At 44.1% G+C, this 19,154-nt stretch overlaps 1 protein-coding gene across 14 annotated transcripts in view; it reads left to right on the forward strand.

Annotated features, from left to right (window-relative positions):
* ZBTB38 (zinc finger and BTB domain containing 38) overlaps positions 1-19,154 on the forward strand; it is a 170,999-nt gene that overhangs the window by 80,296 nt on the left and 71,549 nt on the right. For 6 of the 14 annotated variants that reach the window (XR_007155499.1, XM_047874299.1, XM_047874298.1 and 3 more), the window contains one exon: positions 11,994-12,092. The exons of 3 other annotated variants lie outside the window; for them this stretch is intronic. Coding sequence is in view for 1 of the 11 variants with exons in the window: in XM_047874295.1 (XP_047730251.1) it covers positions 10,389-10,433 (45 nt within the window). In the remaining 10 variants the exon portion in view is untranslated. Of the gene's footprint in view, positions 1-9,490; positions 10,434-10,794; positions 11,120-11,993; positions 12,093-19,154 lie in introns of those variants that run through there. 5 more of the 14 variants (XR_007155500.1, XM_047874301.1, XM_047874304.1 and 2 more) reach the window with 5 other exon arrangements.

Consider the following 19,154-nt stretch of genomic DNA (forward strand, 5'->3'; position numbering starts at 1 on the left):
TTGTTGTGTTTCGCCTTAATGCTTTGCCTTCATATTTCACAGAAATATTTACAAGGCACAAAGCTTTTCTAAACTTACCCATTTACAATTATTATTGGATCTCCTAGTCTAGCCAAAAACACTTCCTGATGATTGCAGAGATGGCATTTACGCCCTCTCATTGCCTAAAAGGCTGTGCTTAACCCATTTACACTTTTGGCTAAGGTGTTTATACCGGGCAGGCCAGAGCAGGTGCGACAAGAAGAATGTGCAAACAACTGCCTTTGTTCTCACCAAAACAAAATGAGCAAATCTGTGGTTTTCTACCTGAATGATTTATAGTCTCCAGTTCTCTACTCTTTTTCTTTGGAGAATAGGAAATGTTTTTCCAAGCCTTAACTCAGTGAGATGACCACGGTTGCATCTCTTGCTACTAGAGTGAGCTTGATCTACCTGAACCAGTTCTGTGGATCCCCCCGTAAAAAGACTGGTAGCCAGACCCTGTTTTAGAGCTGGTTGGTAGGGGAAAGAGGATCAAGAAAAAAGATCTAGCACTTATATCTTTAATACTAAATCCTGCTGAAGCCTTTGAGTTCCTACAACCATGTCATTCATTCTAACAGCTCCCTTCCAGGGGAAATGCTGTTCTTAACAGCTTTGTTGGTAGTGAAACATTCAACAAATTTATTGAGCACCTACTACAAGCCAGGCATTTTCCAAAGGCTGGAAATATAGTAATGGACAAGACATCAGGGGCTGCTTCTTATGGACCTGCCTCCAATGGAGAGGAATGGTGGGGGTGGGGAGCTCAAAAATAAATATGTAAACAATTAAAGTAGACAAGCACAAAGGAGAAAAATAGAAATTTAAAAAGCAAGAGTGAAGGACTCCTGGGTGGCTCAGTTGGTTAAGTGTCTGACTCTTGATTTTGGCTCAGGCCACGATCTCACAGTTCATGGGATTGAGCCCCATTTTGGGCTCTGTGCTGACAGCAGGGCACCTGCTTGGGATTCTGTCTTTCCCTCTCTCTCTGCCCCTCCCCGGCTTACACACACACACACACACACACACACACACACACACTCCCCCCACCCCCTCTCTCTCTTTCTCAAAATAAAGAAACAAACTTAAAAAAAAAAAGAGAGAGCAAGAATGATATCTTGGGAGGAAGAGAGCCACTTTCGAATGATTGGCCAGGAAAAGGCTTCCTGAAGAGGTGGCATGTAGGCTGAGACCTGCCTGCAGGGTGAAATGGACCCAGCCAGATGACGTTCTAAGGGTACCATTATGAGGCAGAGGAGGAGACTCATGCTCAGACTGCAAACTCCTTTCTTTGTGGAGCTGCTGCTCTAACAGCCAGGTCTGACAACTTTGTAGGTTCGGCCTTACATAGGTCAGCTTCCTCTTATGTAGGTAGGTGACTGGTCTTAGTCAAATTCCCAGGATGCAGTGCCAGCGAAGTCACTACCTGTGACCCAGTCCCAACCTGAAACCACCTAACAAGGTGCCGTGGTAGTGATGAAAGGCTGGCATAGATTTAGCGCTCACCCCAAAAATCCCCAGCAGAAAGGATTCTCAGAGCTTTGTTTTTTGTAAGAACTCCGGAAAGTAAATGCATGGCAAAACATTGAGACAGTCGTTTCCTTTCACTTTTTCAAAAGCACATGGTGGAAGGATCAGTCCCATACCGCCAATAAATTGTCTTTGTGCTCTAGTGCCTAAAACACTTCAGTTCTACAGGTCACTTTGCCCAACAATGGCTTTCTAAGGACCTCACTCCTTGGCGTGGTGTTTCCCTATTCGAGCAAGTAATACTAAAGAAATTCTTTTTAAAAACCTCGACTCTTTTATGCCTTTTAGGTTGGTCTGCTGATAAAGCTCTGAGAACAAAGGGATAGCTTTGCTGTATAAGTTAGAAACCATAAGACCCTATGAAGCCTTCAGAATGTGTCAGAGGCATCTTCTAAGATTGATTTACAATATAGTGGGGTTTTTTTTAAGTTTTTATTTTTATTTATTTTGAGAGAGAGACAGAGAGCAAGCAGGGAGGGACAAAGAGAGAGGGAGACAGAATCCCAAGCAGGCTCTGCGCTGTCAGTGCAAGCCTGACTCGGGGCTCGAACTCATGACAACGAGATCATGACCAGACCAGGAAATCAACAGTCAGACGTTCAACTGACTGAGCATCCCTAGTGGGTTTTGCTTATCACAAGTTAGAGGTGGCCTGGCTGACTCCTTACACTTTGTTTGGTTTTGACTGGCTCGTGAAACTTTCCACTGCCTGAAGACTGTTCTAAACCTTTGTGGTAGAGTCTTGCCCACGAGTGCGGGAGTGGGCTTCACTTCCTCGAGCATCACTTGTTGAGCATGTACTGTGTGAGAGACACCGCTCCAACCCAGGCAGAATGGAATGTGACATGAAATATCCCAGGAAACTTGCACCCAGGTTCCTACACAAGGCTAGCGCATTGTATGGACAGGCACAATTGTGTGTCCTGTCTGTTCCAGAAAGAAATGAATGACATGCTGTTCTCTTAGTGGCTTTTTATACCGTTACCTTGGAGGCCAGCCTTCAGTTTGGGGGCATTTCAGCTGATGGCTGGGGGGCTTCTTCCTGGGACTCTGTATCTCATCCTCATCACCTTCCCAAGATGTCTTGGCTCCTAATAAGCCACCGTATGTCTGGCTGCCCTGCTCCAAGCTGGTCTGCCTACATTTGCCAGGTGACTTCAACAACGGCTGCCACTCTTTTGCATTCATGAGCAGATGTTAAGTTGAGAGGCCCTTGAATGCAAAAATTTGAATTTGTGATGCAGGCAAGATGCTTCTGCCTTTTTACCTTCCCTGTCTGACAGTGGGGGTCTCCCTGCTGTCTGTCCTGCAAAAAGGCTTGACGGGTATATCAAAGACCAGTTGCCAAAGCTCATGTCTCTGTTAGGTGATCTCGGTGTGGCTCTGCTATGGCCTCAATGTCTCATTGACCAGAAAAGTGTTCTTTTGATCTTGTAACTCATTTTGCATCCTTTCCCTTAATGCTTTCCTTGCTTCTGCAGCTTCCTGCTCAGGGTTCAAGACTAGCACTTGGGTCTACACTCACTACACTTGGCCTGCAGAGGGAGTTTGTTTTCTGGTTCTGTTTTGTTTTAAAATTGCCAGTGTAAATATTATTTCTGTGTTCATGAAAAGCTGTGAGAGCTTTCATGATTTTCCTTATATAAAACAATAAACCTCTTCCTTCCCCTGTGGTCATTGCTGCCAAGTGGATATTTTGAAATTCCTTTTTCCTTTTTCCTGCTAAAATGTTCTACCCTGGCTGAGGCCTTGCTCTAATTAAGGCCTAACAGTCCTGCCCATCTTCCCCAGCGCGGAGCATGACGTGCGGAGTGCCTGCCCCGAGGGCCTTACAAGCCAGTGAGACGAGAAAACAAAAGCCACCAGCTGAGAATGTGGTTCAATCCCAGAAGGGCAGTGCCCTTGTAATTTTTTCCCCCTTTTCTCTTGTTTCTTGAGCTGTGGAAGGGAAGAGGGGAAGCTTTAGTAGGGAAAGAGAGGGGCTACATCACTGAAGGATTCTCTAGAAACTGCAGGCTATTGCGGAAATGATGTGGAAGAGAATGGGGTGGTCATTTAGGAGGCGAAATGGGGCGATAGAGGGGACTGCAGACTGAGAGGGCTGCAGAGGGACTGGTGGGGGCAGAGAAAATAGGAGAGACAAAGGGAGCAGTCAGGACGCCGCAGGTAAACAAAAGGAGATGCTGCTTTGCCTACACTGAAGCTGGGGTTGCAGGGTCCAAGGGCCAAAGAGCGGAGAGGGGGTGCAACTAGAAAAAGAAGTCTAAGATGCAGGCTGCAGGCTTGCGGTATAGGGACTGGCACCATGATGTTCTGTCTGGCTTCCATGGTGATGTTGCCCTTGCGGCTTAATTGTCCCATGTTGGTTAGTACAAAGAGCCTACAGACTGACATCCTTAAGGGTAATTTATCCCAGAATTTTTATGAAGTCTCCATCCCAAGGCTTCTATTCTCCATCTGAGAATGTCAGAGAGCCCCCCACCCCCTCACCCCCATTGCTCTGCTAGATCTGGATTGAATTTTAAATGAAATAAGCAGACTTCTCACTGCGTTGTGATCTTCTACAAAGCCCAGATGAGAGATAGATCCAAAATACCTGATTTAAGCTACAGATATTAGGAACTCTCTCCCGAAGTCGTATTGCTCATAACAGGCATACTGCTCTGTTTTCGAAGCACCCCCCCCCCCCCGCCCGCCCCAAAGCCTGTCCTTCCTTGTTCTTCACCAGTTTATCCAGACCCTGATCTGAGTGCCAGTGGTTACTCTCACGGAGTCCCTTGCTCTGTAGGAGGACCACACCAGCTGGTGTGCCACCACTAAGTGCGGTCATCATCCCTGTACTTCTTGCTTAGCTCTTACAGGAATGTGAATCACAGACTTCAGTTGCTGTGTGGACCTTAGACACACTTTTTTTTGTCACTGAGAGAACTGTGGCCCAGAGACGTTGTGACTTCTCCAGGTCACTTGGAGAGTTAAGAGGCCATGCTTGACTCCTGGTCCAGTGCAGTTTCTACAATACGCTTCTTTTAGGTCACAGGGAAGCCCAGTCCTAAAGCACAGATAGTAAATATTTTAGGTTTTGTGGATTGAGGCACAATTGGGGATACCACATAGGTATTTATATGACAACAGAGAAAGCAAATGAGCTTTTTTAAAAAAATTTTTTTACGTTTATTTATTTTTGGGAGACAGAGAGAAACAGAGTGTGAATGGGGGAGGGGCAGAGAGAGAATGAGACACAGAATCCCAAGCAGGCTCCAGGCTCTGAGCTGTCAGCACAGAGCCTGTTGAGGGGCTCAAACTCACAAACCGTGAGATCATGACCTGAGCCGAGGTTGGATGCTTAATCAACTGAGCCACCCAGGTGCCCCTCTATAAGCTTTTTTTTTTTTGACAAAATTTAATAATATATAATATTAAGTATAACAGTAATAAAATGTGCACTGCCCTGCATTAGATATAGAAATGAATGACGGTGGCTATGTCCTGATAAAACTTCACTTGTGGACACACTTTCAGTGTTGAATTTCATGTAATTTTCAATGCAAATTGGAGGCCCTTTGGCCAGTCCAGTCCACACGTGTGTTTTATTTGTTAACAATTTTAATTGAACCAGTTACAGTATTTCCATTTTCCAGTTTTTTAATTGCTTCTAATCATAAATTCTTCTCATTATATTTATGTAGTTCTAAGTGTAAAAGTAATATATACCTACTGTGAAATAATTTGAAATGTTGACATTTTGGCATGTATTCTTTCAATCTTTTATCTATGCATGGTGATTTTTTTTAATACTTGAGATAATATTTTGTAGACAACTTTGTATCTTCTTCGCAGTCACTTAATATCATGTCACTTTAAGGCCTTTCTTTACATAATCTTTTAAAACTTTATTATGAAAATCTTGAACCTTAATGGAAGGGCCAGCTTAATGAAACCCCATGTTCTACATGAAACCCAGCTTCTACAATTCTCAATGGCTGGCAAACCTCGTTTTATGTAATCCTCTCCTGTATTATTTTGAAGCAAATCCCAGACATCACATCATTTTATCTCTAAGTATTTTAGTATGATTCTCTAAAAGACAAGGATACTCATAGAAAGCCCTTTTGCTTAGCCAATAAATTCTGAAGTATGTATGGGCAAAAGAGAGTAATGTCTGCAACTTACAAATGGTTCAGGAGAAAATTAGGTAGGTAGGTAGGAAGATATGAGTAGAGTGTATATAGGAGGTTTTTTGTACTGTTCTTGAAATTGTTCTATAACTTTGAAATATTTATAAATAAAAAGTTTTTAAAATGTAAGTTACTAAAAGAATACATTTAAAAATGTGACTTATTAAGAAAAAGAACCGCAGTATCATTATCATTGCCAACAAATAATAATTCTTTAATAACATGAAATATCATAGCATTTCTCCTAATATGGCCTAATTTGTCCAATTATGTCATTAAAAAAAATAATTTACTTATTCAAAGCACAATTCCAAATAAGTTCCTTACAGTACAATTGATATTCCCTTAAATTCCATTTAATTTATTGATTTCCTTCCTGCTTTCTTTCATGCTTGCTATTGCTATAAAAAAATTGTTGAAAAAATACTATTTGACCTGTAGGGTTGTCTACAGTCTAAAATCTGATGACTACATTCATCGGTGCTGTTTTCCATGTTCTTCTGTTGCAGAAATTTCCTGTAAATTGATAGTTACAGCTGGAGACTTGATCAGATTCAGAATCCTTTGTTTGTTTGTTTGTTTGTTTGTTTAAGTAGTCAACATTTCATAGGTTTTCATATAAAAGTCCTGATTTTTGGCTTCATTGGGAAATTCTGCAGATCTGGCCTTCCCACGTGGCAACAATTGATCTGGGGCTGGGTAGTAACCACGCTATTTCCCACTTAGGCGGGATATGAATTAATTCTGCAGGCCCCAGTTCATATTACTTCTGCCTGGCTCCCAGGAGCCTTAGAGCCCCTGTTCTAAACACTGCCTCTTCAGGGGCTTTGGTAGACTTCTCAACGCACCATCACAAGAGGCCTTTTTAGGAATGTGGTAGAGATTAGAGAAGACGATTCAAACACGGACTTTTTAAGATGCTTAAAGGGAAAAGATAAGCAGCTACATAAAGGGAGGCCAAGTGATAGAAATTTGGTGAGTGCCAGGATTCGGGAAAGAGAGAAGAAACGTAAAACAGCAGATTAACAAAGTGCTGCAAATATGGGAAAAAGAATGAGTTATAGATTCCTAACCCATGGCGGGAAACTAAGGAAGGAAATGGGTTTAAAAAGAGACAAACTTGAGTCTTTTTATACATTATGATAATATTGAAACCTTAAAAAAGGGAGAAAGAGAGAAAGAGAGAAAGAGAGAGAGAGAGAGAAGGGGGCAGTAAATGTTACATTGGTCAATAGTCCTAAATCAGAAAATGCAAGCATGTAGTTGTAGCATAGCAGAAATCATGTGGTGATTAAAGGAAATGAGGTAGAAAACGAGGAAAGCCTCCTAGAAAAAGCCACTGGAAAAGGACCGGCAGCCATGGTTTGGAGATGTTGAAGAACTGGTAGACATTTAAGAGGAGAGGATCTTGAAAGTCTTAGAACTTTTTTTTTTTCGGATTTGCAAATTATTGAACTGAAAAGTATAAAGATATAGAAAAACAAATCACGTTTAGTTGTTTGGGGAAGAGAACTTAGAGAAAAGAATAAAAGCTTCAGAGAAAAGAATAAAATCATAACAAGTTGGGATGTTCCTGGAAATTTCCAGATAGTTCCCCTTACTCAAAAGAATGATTAAGAGAGAGAATCTGAGACTGGTTATGAGGAAGGGTGGAAAATTTTGAAGGACAGGCTGATTATGTAAGTTTTCGGCTGTGGTGTTCAAAACTGTTGCCATGATATTTTAGTTATTAATAACAATTTGGGGAAATCTCCTTGCTTCTGGAGAAACATTTGGCTCTAATGAGAGAGAAATGCCACTGTTTGTGAATTCCCAAGTGGATGTAAGGAGCCATTCACTTGCTAAGCCTCTTAGGAAAGCCAGAGCCGATTTCACCCTTAACAAGCTGTTGACAGTGTCTGGTCAAGGTACCACCTGGAACATGTTAGCAGAACAGAAAGTGGACTGTGGAGTCAGACCTGTGTTTAAATGCCTTTATGTCACTCGCCATGTGACCCTGGCAGCTTGCCCATGGAAAATTTCTAGGGTGTGAAGGTTGCTGTACATATGTAGCTATGATTCTTACTGCTTGGATGGTAGGAACGTAGAGCTCTGAAATAATTGCCCTTCCAGCGCTAGCATCCACAACAGTTTACACTTAAAAATCGCTTACTGTGCGCCCAACAGTATTGTAGATACTTCACAGGTAGGTATTATCCCATTTCAGCGCTAGCATCCACAACAGTTTACACTTAAAAATCGCTTACTGTGCGCCCAACAGTATTGTAGATACTTCACAGGTATTATCCCATTTAATTATTTAAAAGCCCTATTAGGTAAGTGTAATCTTAAAAGTAGCCTCATTCTATGGATGAGGAAGCTGAGGCTCAGGGAGGTTAAGTAATTTGCCTAAAAGCCACACAGTGAGTGGCTTTCTAAGTGACAAAGGTGGGCTTCACACCTGGTCAGGCAGAATCCAAAAGCCAAATTGCCTTGTTCTACCACTTCCCATCTCCCAATCTTAAGAAAGCACAGACAGTCATGGCTCACACCGGCACTTTCCAACCCGTGGTTCTTAATTCACATGCCTCAATTTTCTTGGGGGGGCGGGGTGGTCGCCAAATGATTTTCAGTTTCCAAAAGCCTCAATGGAAACACATAAACTTGCAATCAGACCACAAGTTTCTTTAGGTTGGAATCCACCATTAACAGTGGATTGGCTCAAGTTTTGTAGAAGCTCTGATCGGTGGTTACTTACACAAAAACATTGCAGGGTTGTTGTTTTTTCAAGTGGGAAGATGAATCATTAGTTAATAAACGCAATTTAGTGGAATAGATCTCTCTAAACATGTGGCCTACAGAGAAAGGCTAGAGGGTACTTGGCTTTGGGAAGGTCGGGAACTGCTCATGTACATGTGTGTGCATGTTGCCCAAACTGCCCGCCTTCAAAACCCTGCCTTTATTTTTAAATTACACAAGTCTTTAACTTGACTTCAAGTCAATATATTTTCCTTGATTACATAAAATGTTATGCTGGCTGTGTATTTAATATTGCAATCTCCTTTATTCTTCACCATGATCCGGTTCTTCAAATATAGGCAGGAATGGAGATGCAGAACTGCAAACACTGTATTCCAAGCTGAAAACAGGGTAACTGTAATGCCCCCGATTTCGAATCCGAGAGACCACCAAGGAGCCGATACCGATGCAAACGTACGAGGGTTTATTTGCAAGCTCGAGCTTGGGCCCAAGTATACCCGACAAAGCAGAGCAGGGACTTGGGCCCCTAGGTTAAGAGGCGTAGCACTTTTACAGGGGCCAGTGGCCAATGAGATTGTAACACACACACACACACACAGAAAGTTGCATAGTCATGTCAGTCCACACGCAGGTGGCCAATTGAATTACAATTTACCCTATAGTAACTGTTTGAACTAGCCTATCACTCTGGTCAGAATTAGCACGCAAGTTTGGCGGGGAAAAGGTGGGTTTAAGAATTGGCGCGCAAGTTTGGCGGGTAAAAGGCGGGGTTTACATTCTTTGACGGTTAGGGGTTCTGCATTCCTATATGAGCCGGTTTCCAGTAAGGATGTGCTCAGCGGCTTGACTAGGGTGGGGGAGTGTCTTAAGCAATAAGTAGGTCATGTGGGGGTTATACATGAGATGGTGGGTGTAGCACAAAATGGAGTTAGTCTTGCTCTGCTTGTCCAGGGGTAGGGGATTTTTGTTAAATTCCTTGGGTCCCACATAACAGGCTTTTGATCCTTTTAACTTGTAACCTTGCAGTAAATCTTTGCTAGAGAAAAATTTAAAGTAAGACTCATACTACCAAAGCGTGGGGAACGTGGATGAGTTTTGTTACAAAATCAAGCCAACAAAATCTGCGCATTACTGCTCCATCCAGGCTGATAGCTCCACAAGGCAAGCTTGTGGCAGGCCTCGGTAAATACTTTCTCAGGAGCAGTCCCCGAATCTTGGAAGAAAGATCCTAGCAGACAGTCAGTGCCCTTTATTCGAGGAAGAGGACTGGCTCTTTTCCGTGAAATGCTTTTTTACACCACGTTGGGAAAAATCTATCTAGGCCTCTCCTGACAGCCATGGGAAAGCACAGGTGACACCCTCTTTCTGAGAATTTGATTACAATAAAACTGCGCTCGACTTTCTCCGAATCCTGCCTCTCTGCAACGCGCAGGGTTTGGATGCCGTCTGGGACCTCGATCTGGAACCCAGGGGCCCTTCTGTGGCCCCAGGCCTTGTTCTGATAGGCTCAGTGGCCCTTGGCCCCCTTAACGGGGTTGTCCTTGGGCCGGGTTCCTAGCTGTGTTCTCCCTTGGGAAGGAGGTGGAGGCCGCTGCCTCCCTGGTGGAGTCTGGGGCCGTCGTAGTTCCCCACCCCCAGCCCCCACCCCGTCGTCGCACCAGGTAGGGTCTGGGCCTCGCGGGGCCGTCGTGCGTCCGCCGCTCCCCTGTCCCGCCGCCACCCTCCCGAGGCCTCGTCCTCCGCGCGGCGGTTCTCCGGGCGCCCCGGCCCGCGGGCTGAGGGTCGGGCCGACCTCTTCCAGCCAGGTCGCGTCCGCTACCCCGCGCCGGGGGCGGGCCGGGCCGGCAGAGCCGAGCCGCCGGCGTCCATTTTCTGGGCGGTGCTGTGTGGCGCAGCGGCCGGACTCGCGGGTCCGGAAGAGCCATGGACCCCCAGGGAAACGCGCTCGCGCCGGAGCAGTCGAGCCCTGTAAGTGCCACTCGCAGGGTCTGTGTGCGTGGCTGGGTGGGCGAGGTGCGGCCTGCGGACGCGGGGCCCCGGGCGCGGCCGGCCTGACCCCTCCTCTGCCCAGGAGGGAGCCCCGAAACCTGGCTGGCAGAGGGTGACGCAGAGCCGTGAGCTCTGCAAACGCTGGAAAACCGAGCAGCTGCAGAGACCGAGCGTCCGCAGGTGCCCGGACCCGGGGGCCTGCGCCCCAGCGAGGGAAGGGGGTCAACTGCAGAGCGGGGCAGGTGGCGCCGCATCTAGTGGCCCAACTGCGCGGCTGTGCTAGAGGGCGGGGGGGGGGGGGGTGGAATGCGCACCCAAGGGCCGGGGACGTTATGGGCTCAGGTCCAGTAGGCTCAGGAACTGCGCTGACAGTCGCAGCTCCCCTCCCCCGGGCTGCGACTGGGACCCCAGTCCTGACCGAAAGGGAATCTGATGATTTTCTTGGTTCAGCACCAAGCCCCTGAAATTGAATGGGACGTGCAAAGGCAGGGCCCTGCCCCCAGGGGTTTGCAATCTCAGCCTCTTACTTCTGCAAGTAGTTAGGTCTGTTCTGTTGGTACAACACAACCGCCCGCGGTAAGCTGCTTCTTTGCAGAGTATATAATAAATCACCCGAGATTTCAGTCTGTCCGCGATTCCACTCTATAAGTCCTTCTCTTCTGTAGGTAAGTGACTAATTGCATTCTGGACTTTGGCCCTAATTGAATATTCCTTTTAAGGATCCATTATAAATGATATATGTTATGGTGTCTTATACATATTTTAAAGGTTAAAGACTTTTCTCCTAATTACGAAGCTCAACTCCTCCAGTCAGGTTGGCATGGTTAAAAAGAAACATAGGAGGATTTAGTCCGTTGTTTCAGAGAAACTTCTGGTGAAGTACTATATGTAAGTGTAGTGTTTTTCCAACAAGAGTAGGGACCCATTAGAAGATTGTGGAATCAGGTTAGTGCGTTACCGCAGGAATTTTTTTAAAGATATAAAACACATAATCCAATATGGAAAAGAATTGGACGGCAAATATCAGAGTGCAATGCGTACAGTAAGTGTTGTTTTGAGACTTTGGGGTTTGTTTATATAATATAATTTTTTAAAACGGTGAGTCACTGTCAAAAGTTTTTAAAACCCTTATTTACAGGTTAATAACCCAGGCTTTGGAATCAAATGAACCTGGGTTTACATCTCAGGTCTAACATAAACTACCTGTGTGACCTTGAATAGATTCTGTGACCTCTCGGAGCTTCTTTTTGTGTAGCCGTAAAATGGGGGATGTCTCCTACATCAAGGGGTATTATGAAGACTTTATGAGGTCATGTATGGCAGTCATTTTGCTCGGTGCTTAACTTATAGTAGGTGCTCAATACACATGCTAATGATACTTACTGTTGTTGAAACATCAAATCCTGGCAGCCAGTCATGGGACGTTGTACTTTTTCTTTTTCTTTTTCTCTTTCTCTTTCTTTTTCTTTTTCTTTTTCTTTTTCTTTTCTTTTCTTTCTTTCTTTCCTTTTTTTTTTTTTTTTTTTTTTTTTTTTTTAGGTCTTGATGTGGAGGAGATGGAGGACTCAGAACCAAGAATTTCCAAGTGATTTCTTCCAAAGCACAAGAAACTGTTAGTGCTGGTGTGTTCTGACTGAGGTAACCGAATTTGCATCTCTCCTTAGTGTGTATGAAATAAGAAACGGTTTTTCTGAGGGACTGAAGGCCTCCCAAGGGGCATATGATTTGTGCCAGCGATCCAATAGATTTGGGGATTGCAAAATGATGACACTTCAGTGAACTGTTATTAAGGAGACATGACACGTGAGGCCCCTGTGATGCAGGGGGAACTAAGTGAAACGAGGCTTCAGGACGACTGGTGTCTTGTTCCAGTTCTGCCAGTGACTGTTGTGGGAGTTTCTGTAAATCTCTTCGTAGATCTCTAGCTTCTCCAGACCGGAAGGGCCCGCAGACATCATTGCGGCCCAGAGAGTTTAAATGACTCTTCAGGGTGACCCAGTGGGCTGGAGCAGAGGCAGGACTGCACCTTGGATCTCAGCTGCTCGGTCATGCGGCCAGCTCCAGGCTGCAGGGTGAGCACCACGCTAGGCACTGAGAGCACAGATGTGAAGCGCCCACCTCCAGGACACTTGCAGCGTGTGTTGGCAAGAACCGACAACCCAGCAGAGTGCTCTCTCTCTCTCTCTCTTTTTTTCTTACTTACTCCTCACAATACCCCTACAAGGTGAAAAAGAACAGGTGTGAAGGATTAAAGTGTGAAAATGCAGACAGGTCACGGAGGGCTTCGTATCTCATGCTACATTTGTGGTGTACATTTCTGAATGCAGAACACGTTGCTAGGACCACAGAGTTCAAGGCAAAGTGCTTGCCCATGAGGAGCTTGCAACCTAAACTCCAAAGAGGCAGTCAGATAGTACCTGATGTTCACCCCTGCTTCTCCAGCAGTCATAGTGGGATCTGTGATAGGAAGAAACCTGAGTAGCTGACATATCACAGTTCTTGCCTCTCAATGCAGTTTTTCATTTTTTTCAAATTTAACATAAACTTCCATCCAACTATTAAAACTTATACTTTTGGGGCATCTGGGTGGCTCAGCCAGTTGAGCATCTGACTCGTGATCTCAGCTCAGGTCTTGAGCTCACAGTCATGAGTTCAAGCCCCGCACTGGGCTCTGCTCAATGCATGAAGCCTACTTAAAGAATAAAAATAAATAAACGTATACTTTCAACTTATAAACGATAATAAGGTCTTCTCCAGATTAATTCATTGATTTGTTCATTCAACAAATGTTTCTTGAGCTCCCACAAGGCACGTGGCTATTCAAGACCAAACATACTACTATATTTTTAAAATCATGGTATTAGTCATGTTCAATCTTTTAGCAAGGAATTATTTGTCCAACTGTTGGAGATTTGTTATTGTTAACATGCTGGAATATCAGCTCCAAGAATGTTCGAGATTGACTCCTAAAGGATATATAGGTCTTTTTAAAAATCTTGAGATCTTAAGAAAGGAATTTCTTCTCTTTAAAATTTTGATTCTGCCGTTACTGTCACCTGCTTGTAGAAGTCTTTTATCTGTGCACTTAACCAGTAGACATAGAGGAAAGCAGTTTGGCAAGGGGGCTTTCTTTGACTTGAAATTCTCCCCTTTAGCTTTTTTTTTTAAATTTTTTTTTAATGTTTATTTATTTTTGAGACAGAGAGAGACAGAGCATGAACAGGGGAGGGGCAGAAAGAGAGGGAGACACAGAATCTGAAACAGGCTCCAGGCTCTGAGCGGTCAGCACAGAGACTGACGCGGGGCTCGAACTCAGGGACCGTGAGATCATGACCTGAGCCGAAGTCAGACGCTTAACCAACCGAGCCACCCAGGCGCCCCTCCCCTCTTTAGGCTACCCAGGACTGTGAGTGTTCAAAAGTAAAGCAATGTAAGAGCTACTTTAATTTATAGAGTAGAGTTAGAGATAGCTCCAGTAATCGCATCAAGCAACAGAAATCAGTTGTAAGTCTTGACTGCTCCTTGTAATAAACTTAACTCCAAATGGAACAAATGAGATGTTGAATGTGAATGTGCTTTGTAAACTTTTAGGAGTTCTATAAATGTTACGCAGCAAATATTTATTGAGTGCTCACATGAGTGCGTCACCGTGCTAGAGAAAACAGATTCAACAGATTTGATCCCTTCCCTGTCAGGCCCTGTGATGTAGGTGAGGAAGTAAAATATGCAGAAATAACTGTGTGGTAAATGCCAAAAGATATAGTTTGGTAATTTGAAAAGGAAGAGGTCTCTTTTTCTCCTAGGAGTCAAGGGACTCTTTGTTGAGAACAGGCATTTAAGCAAGTCCTTGAAGGAAGCGGAGTTTCCATCAAAGAGACGGGGAGAAGAGATCATGGAGCATGTTCAGGGAAAGGTAGTGAATCAAGCTGAGTTAGAACTGGCCTATAGAGGCATCCATCCGGTGGGAAATAAAACTGAGAACATTCAGTGCCAAACAGTACAGTCTTTAATGTCAGACTGGGAAATACGAATGTATTAGCCAGTAGGAGTTACTGAATATATTTGAACAGCTATGCATCAGGGGCATGTTCTTGTGGGTAGCTCATGGGGAGATCAATCAGGAGGAAAGGCAGGGCAGAAACCGGAGCCTTGAAGACCAGTGAGAAAGCTTCCACAGTCCACCAAGGAAAGGTGAGAGCGGGAGAGGGGAAGACCTAAAATGGGCGATAGCAGTGAAATGGGAAAGGGACAGATGCAAAGGAGAGAATTGACATAATCTGGCAGTAGAGAACGAATAGCTAAAGCCGCCCCTGAGATTTCCTAGGCAGTGCTGCCCACGAGGGAAACTTCAGAGGTGGGAAGGGGCTGCATTTGAGAGGGGCTGAGTTTGAAGCGGTCACATCCCCCTGACAGATAGGGCCTTTGTGCTTCAGAGGAGGGCCTGGGCTAGCTTGGGAGTCATTAAGATACAAGAAAAGGTGGGAGGAGAGATTTTCTAGAGAGAGAATATAGGGAGGCAAGGGTTGAGAAAAGAAAGAAGGATGAAGGGAGGACCTAGAGGATGAGTCTGGCAAGAGAGCAGGACTCCAGCAGCCAGCAGAAGGGGGTTCCCAGTGGAGGAAGAACGGAAGTACCAGATTCTGGGGGGTGGGGGCTGGCCTCAGGATGGCCACTGGATTGACAAGGGCTAGATCATGTTTGTGATCTCCTTTGTGAGATGATATGACTTGCAGAATGAATATTAAATGGTTTCATTTCTAAGAGTTGGTACCTTGCACAAATCAAGAATCACTATTAAACTTGACCCCAGCAAGGCCCAAAACACACTTCTGATTACTAAAATTCCAGCTGTTAAATTTGGTTTTGATAGTAGTCATACACTTTATTCTGTTGTGAGCAGGCAGACCAAAGAATAACTGTCGACAGAATAAATTCTTCAAAAACTCCCATTTCTGTTGATACAAGAGGTTTTCTAAAAGTAATTTAATTCTTTTGCCTTTTACTAAAAGGGTATTGTATGATGTATGTGTATGAGAGACAAAGAGTGAGAAAGAGTATGTATGTGGTGTATGTGTGTGTGTTTTCATGGGCATATGAGCTTAATACAATGGAATGAGAAGACTGGGGTCAGATAAATCTAGTTTCACAACCTCACCGGGCCATTTTCCAGGCTTGTGACTTCAGAAAAGTTATGTCTCGAAGCCTAACTTTTTCCATCTATAACTCAAATAAGATTATTTGAAGATTGAGTAATATATAATTTGGTCAGGATCGTACCATAGCAGGCAGTTAATAAGTGTTGATTCCTTTACTCTTACAGCCTTGTATAGGTATGTAAATGTCTGTGTAATACGCATCTATACATAAAGCCTTATCCTTATGACTCATTTTAATGTGTTGATTTTATCACAGAAAGAGCATTCCTCCCACTGTAGCTAATCTATCCTGTGATAATTCAAGTGACTAGCAACTTAATGGGTACGATTCCACCTGGGGAATTAAAATGTGGGTTCCCAGGCCCCTGACTCAGAGATTCTGATTATTTAGATTTGGGGGAGGGTCTAGGAATCTTCATTTTATTTTTATTTATTTTTTTAACGTTTATTATTTATTTTTGAGAGAGAGAGCGAGAGAGAGAAAGACAGAAGAACGTGAGCAGGGGAGGGGCAGAGAGAGAGGGAGACACAGAATCCGAAGCAGGCTCCAGGCTCTGAGCTTTCAGCCCAGAACCCGATGCAGGGCTCGAACTCACTAACCGTGAGATCATGACATGAGCTGAAGTTGGACAATTAACTGAATGAGCCACCCAGGCGCCCCACAGAGATCTTCATTTTAAACAGGCAGTGCAAGATGAGGATTAACAAATGCCAGTTTCTAGGAAGCAGATGAAGGGAGAGACCTGAGACTTGATATACCAGTTTCAAATCCATTTTCTATCAGAGATATGTTTATTTTCCAGTGTTTTATATTTGTATATTAATGTTTATGGATTGTATTTGTAATAAGATAAAAACAAATGAGTGCCAGATAGTCAAGGGATGCTAGCATTTGCACCCCACTGTCTCTGTCTGCAGCACAGCACATCCACAGCAGCACGGGGTGACATGCCTCCGAGTCAGCTTCTCTTCCTATGGAGTCAGTGGTGACACCCTGTCCCTGTGCCCAGAGTTTGCAAAAGCAATGTAACTTTAAGTGTGGTGGCAAATAAACAACATATTTAGTGGTGGCAGTAAGATGTATCTTAATGTATTTTTCTAGGGTTGATAAACATCTCTGCCATTTGATTACATTTCTCTGCCTGTCTGCATCTTGGAATCATATAATTTTTAGGCTAGTTCACATCGCTCGTCTATCCCAACGTCACTTAATCTATGAAAAAATAACTGATCCTATATTTCCTCCTAGTTGTTTTCTTTGCTTATTCACAAGAAAGGATCGAGACATATGTATATTGATGTTTAAGCTATGTATAGAGAATATAAAACATATTCGATTTGTTCATATTGAGTTGTTCTTTGTGCTCCTTGCACATAATTTAAAAATCAGATAACTGGAATATGTTTATTAAAATTATCCTTTTATAATGCTGTTGGCATTCTGTTGATGGTTTGCTTTCGGAGGATGCCAGTGGCCTGGAGCCTTCCTAGAGTTTCTCTGTCTGTTCTCATCGTGCCCAAGGGGAGAAGACAGAGCAGTTTTCATGAAGTGAATTCTATACCTTATGTGCAGTATTTTAGCCATTGTATTAGAACCTCAGAATAACCTGGCATGATGGAAATTGGGGCAAAGAAGCTCAGTAGGGAAGCTGATGAGATTTTCACACCCTGAGGTTTGATTCCAAAGTCCATCCTCTCTCAGGGGTAGGGAACACCCAGTTGTTTCCCCAGCCATATACAGAGAGTATGAAATTGATCCGTGTTTCTGATTTTAGGTCGAAGACTTAGAGACCCTTGTCCTTGATATTATTGTAACCTCAGAATTTTTTACAAGAGGCAAGTGGAGCAAAGCTAACATGCAAACTTGAAATTGTTCAATAAATATTACCTATGTGCCAGGTGTCAGATTAGGACCCCACACTTGTGGCAACCTCCCTGTCTCCCTCACCCCTGTCTCCCTCACCTATCCTTATCTACTATCCATGTGCTGCTGCAAGCTTTCTTTTTAAAGTGAAAACACCAGTGGATTTCTACACTGATAAGATCCATCAATTTGTGTCTTTTTATAGCTGTTACTGTCCCTGTGCAGGGCTGAATGTTCCCAGAGTCACTGTGCCAGTTGAACGTTTAGAACAGTTCCTAGGGGGATTGCCCAGAGGTGTTCAGCAAGTGTTTGTTGATTATCCTCTGAGGCCCTGAAGCCTAAGGTGGGGAGAGGGAAGGAGCCCAGAGCCCTGCATAGGGAGGTTGGGGGAGACAAAAAACACCATGGTGTGAGAGACCAGACCAACCAGGAGGCCTAGGACTTGTCCCCGTGACCCACTGAGCCACCTTGGGAAGGAAAGTTGTAGAGCTTTGCTGGCTTGGTTTCCACATCTGTAACCATAGAAGGTTTGGCTCAGTGATTATTGAGGTTCCTTCTAGCTCTAAGATGCAGTAATTCTGTTCCCTCTCCAGCAGAAAAACAGAGGTGCTGGGACAAGCGGGTGGAAAGGGGAGGCAAGAGTTAACTCTGTGTTTAAGGTCTTCCAGGGATCCTGATTTCAGAGTTCCATCTGACTGTCCTCATAGACAGACTAGTACCAGCCAGAGTTTGGGTTCTGCTTTTACCCTCTACACTTTTGAGGCAAGTGTATGAATTTAAGGGTGGGAGATTGTTTGGGAGAAAATTAAGATTCTTACAAAAAGACAGAGCCTGGCTAGGAATCAATCAAGAGATGATAAAATAGGAGGTAGGGAATCATGGTTTTCAAATTTCTTCACTAGAAAGAACCTCAGAAATGAAATAGCCCAACCTCCTCACATTCTAGATAAAGAAATAGGAGTCCAGGGAAGTGCTAGGACTTAACTCAAGATCACACAGCTAGTAGCAAGCTGGGAACAGAACCCAGTGACCAGTGCCCAGTCCAGTATGTTCTCTGCAGAAACAGGTGGGTCCTGTCTTAAGGCAGGTTATAAGGAGAGCAGAAGATGGCAATGAGCAAGCAAAGCGTAAAGAGAGGCTGAACCTGTTCTGTTGGAGAGCGGACCATAATGCCTGTTGGGCTTCTAGTACACAGTAGGACACCATGACGCAAAACTTCCATCCTGTTGACCAGTGGACTCTTGTCAGTTAAAGTAGTCGAGAAATTTTCTTTTTAAACTGGGAGAGGCAGAAGGTGGTTTCCTTTTTTTTTTTTTTTATGTAGTTTTTATGCCCAGTGTGAAGCCCAACACAAGGCTTGAACTCATGACCCTGAGCTGAGATCAAGAGTTGGCCACTTAACCAACTGAGCCACCCAGGTGCCCCTGGTTTCCTTTTTTAAAGCGTTTTTTTCTCTCTTACTCCAGTGTAAATTACTACGCTATAAAATAATTTAATTTTGATAGGAATTAAATATTTTCTGAAGGAATATGAAGAGGAAGACCCAGCTTGCACTGGCCATTTCAATGCCTGTGTTTTGCTGACTCCTTTTGCTGGCTGCTTTTATACGTGTGTTTATCCTATGCTGCGTTTTCATGAGAAACCAGTGGCTATTTAAATCCTAGAGGAGCATCCTGAGGT

Source organism: Prionailurus viverrinus, chromosome C2 (assembly GCF_022837055.1).
Source record: "Prionailurus viverrinus isolate Anna chromosome C2, UM_Priviv_1.0, whole genome shotgun sequence".
Classification (NCBI taxonomy): Eukaryota; Metazoa; Chordata; class Mammalia; order Carnivora; family Felidae; genus Prionailurus; species Prionailurus viverrinus.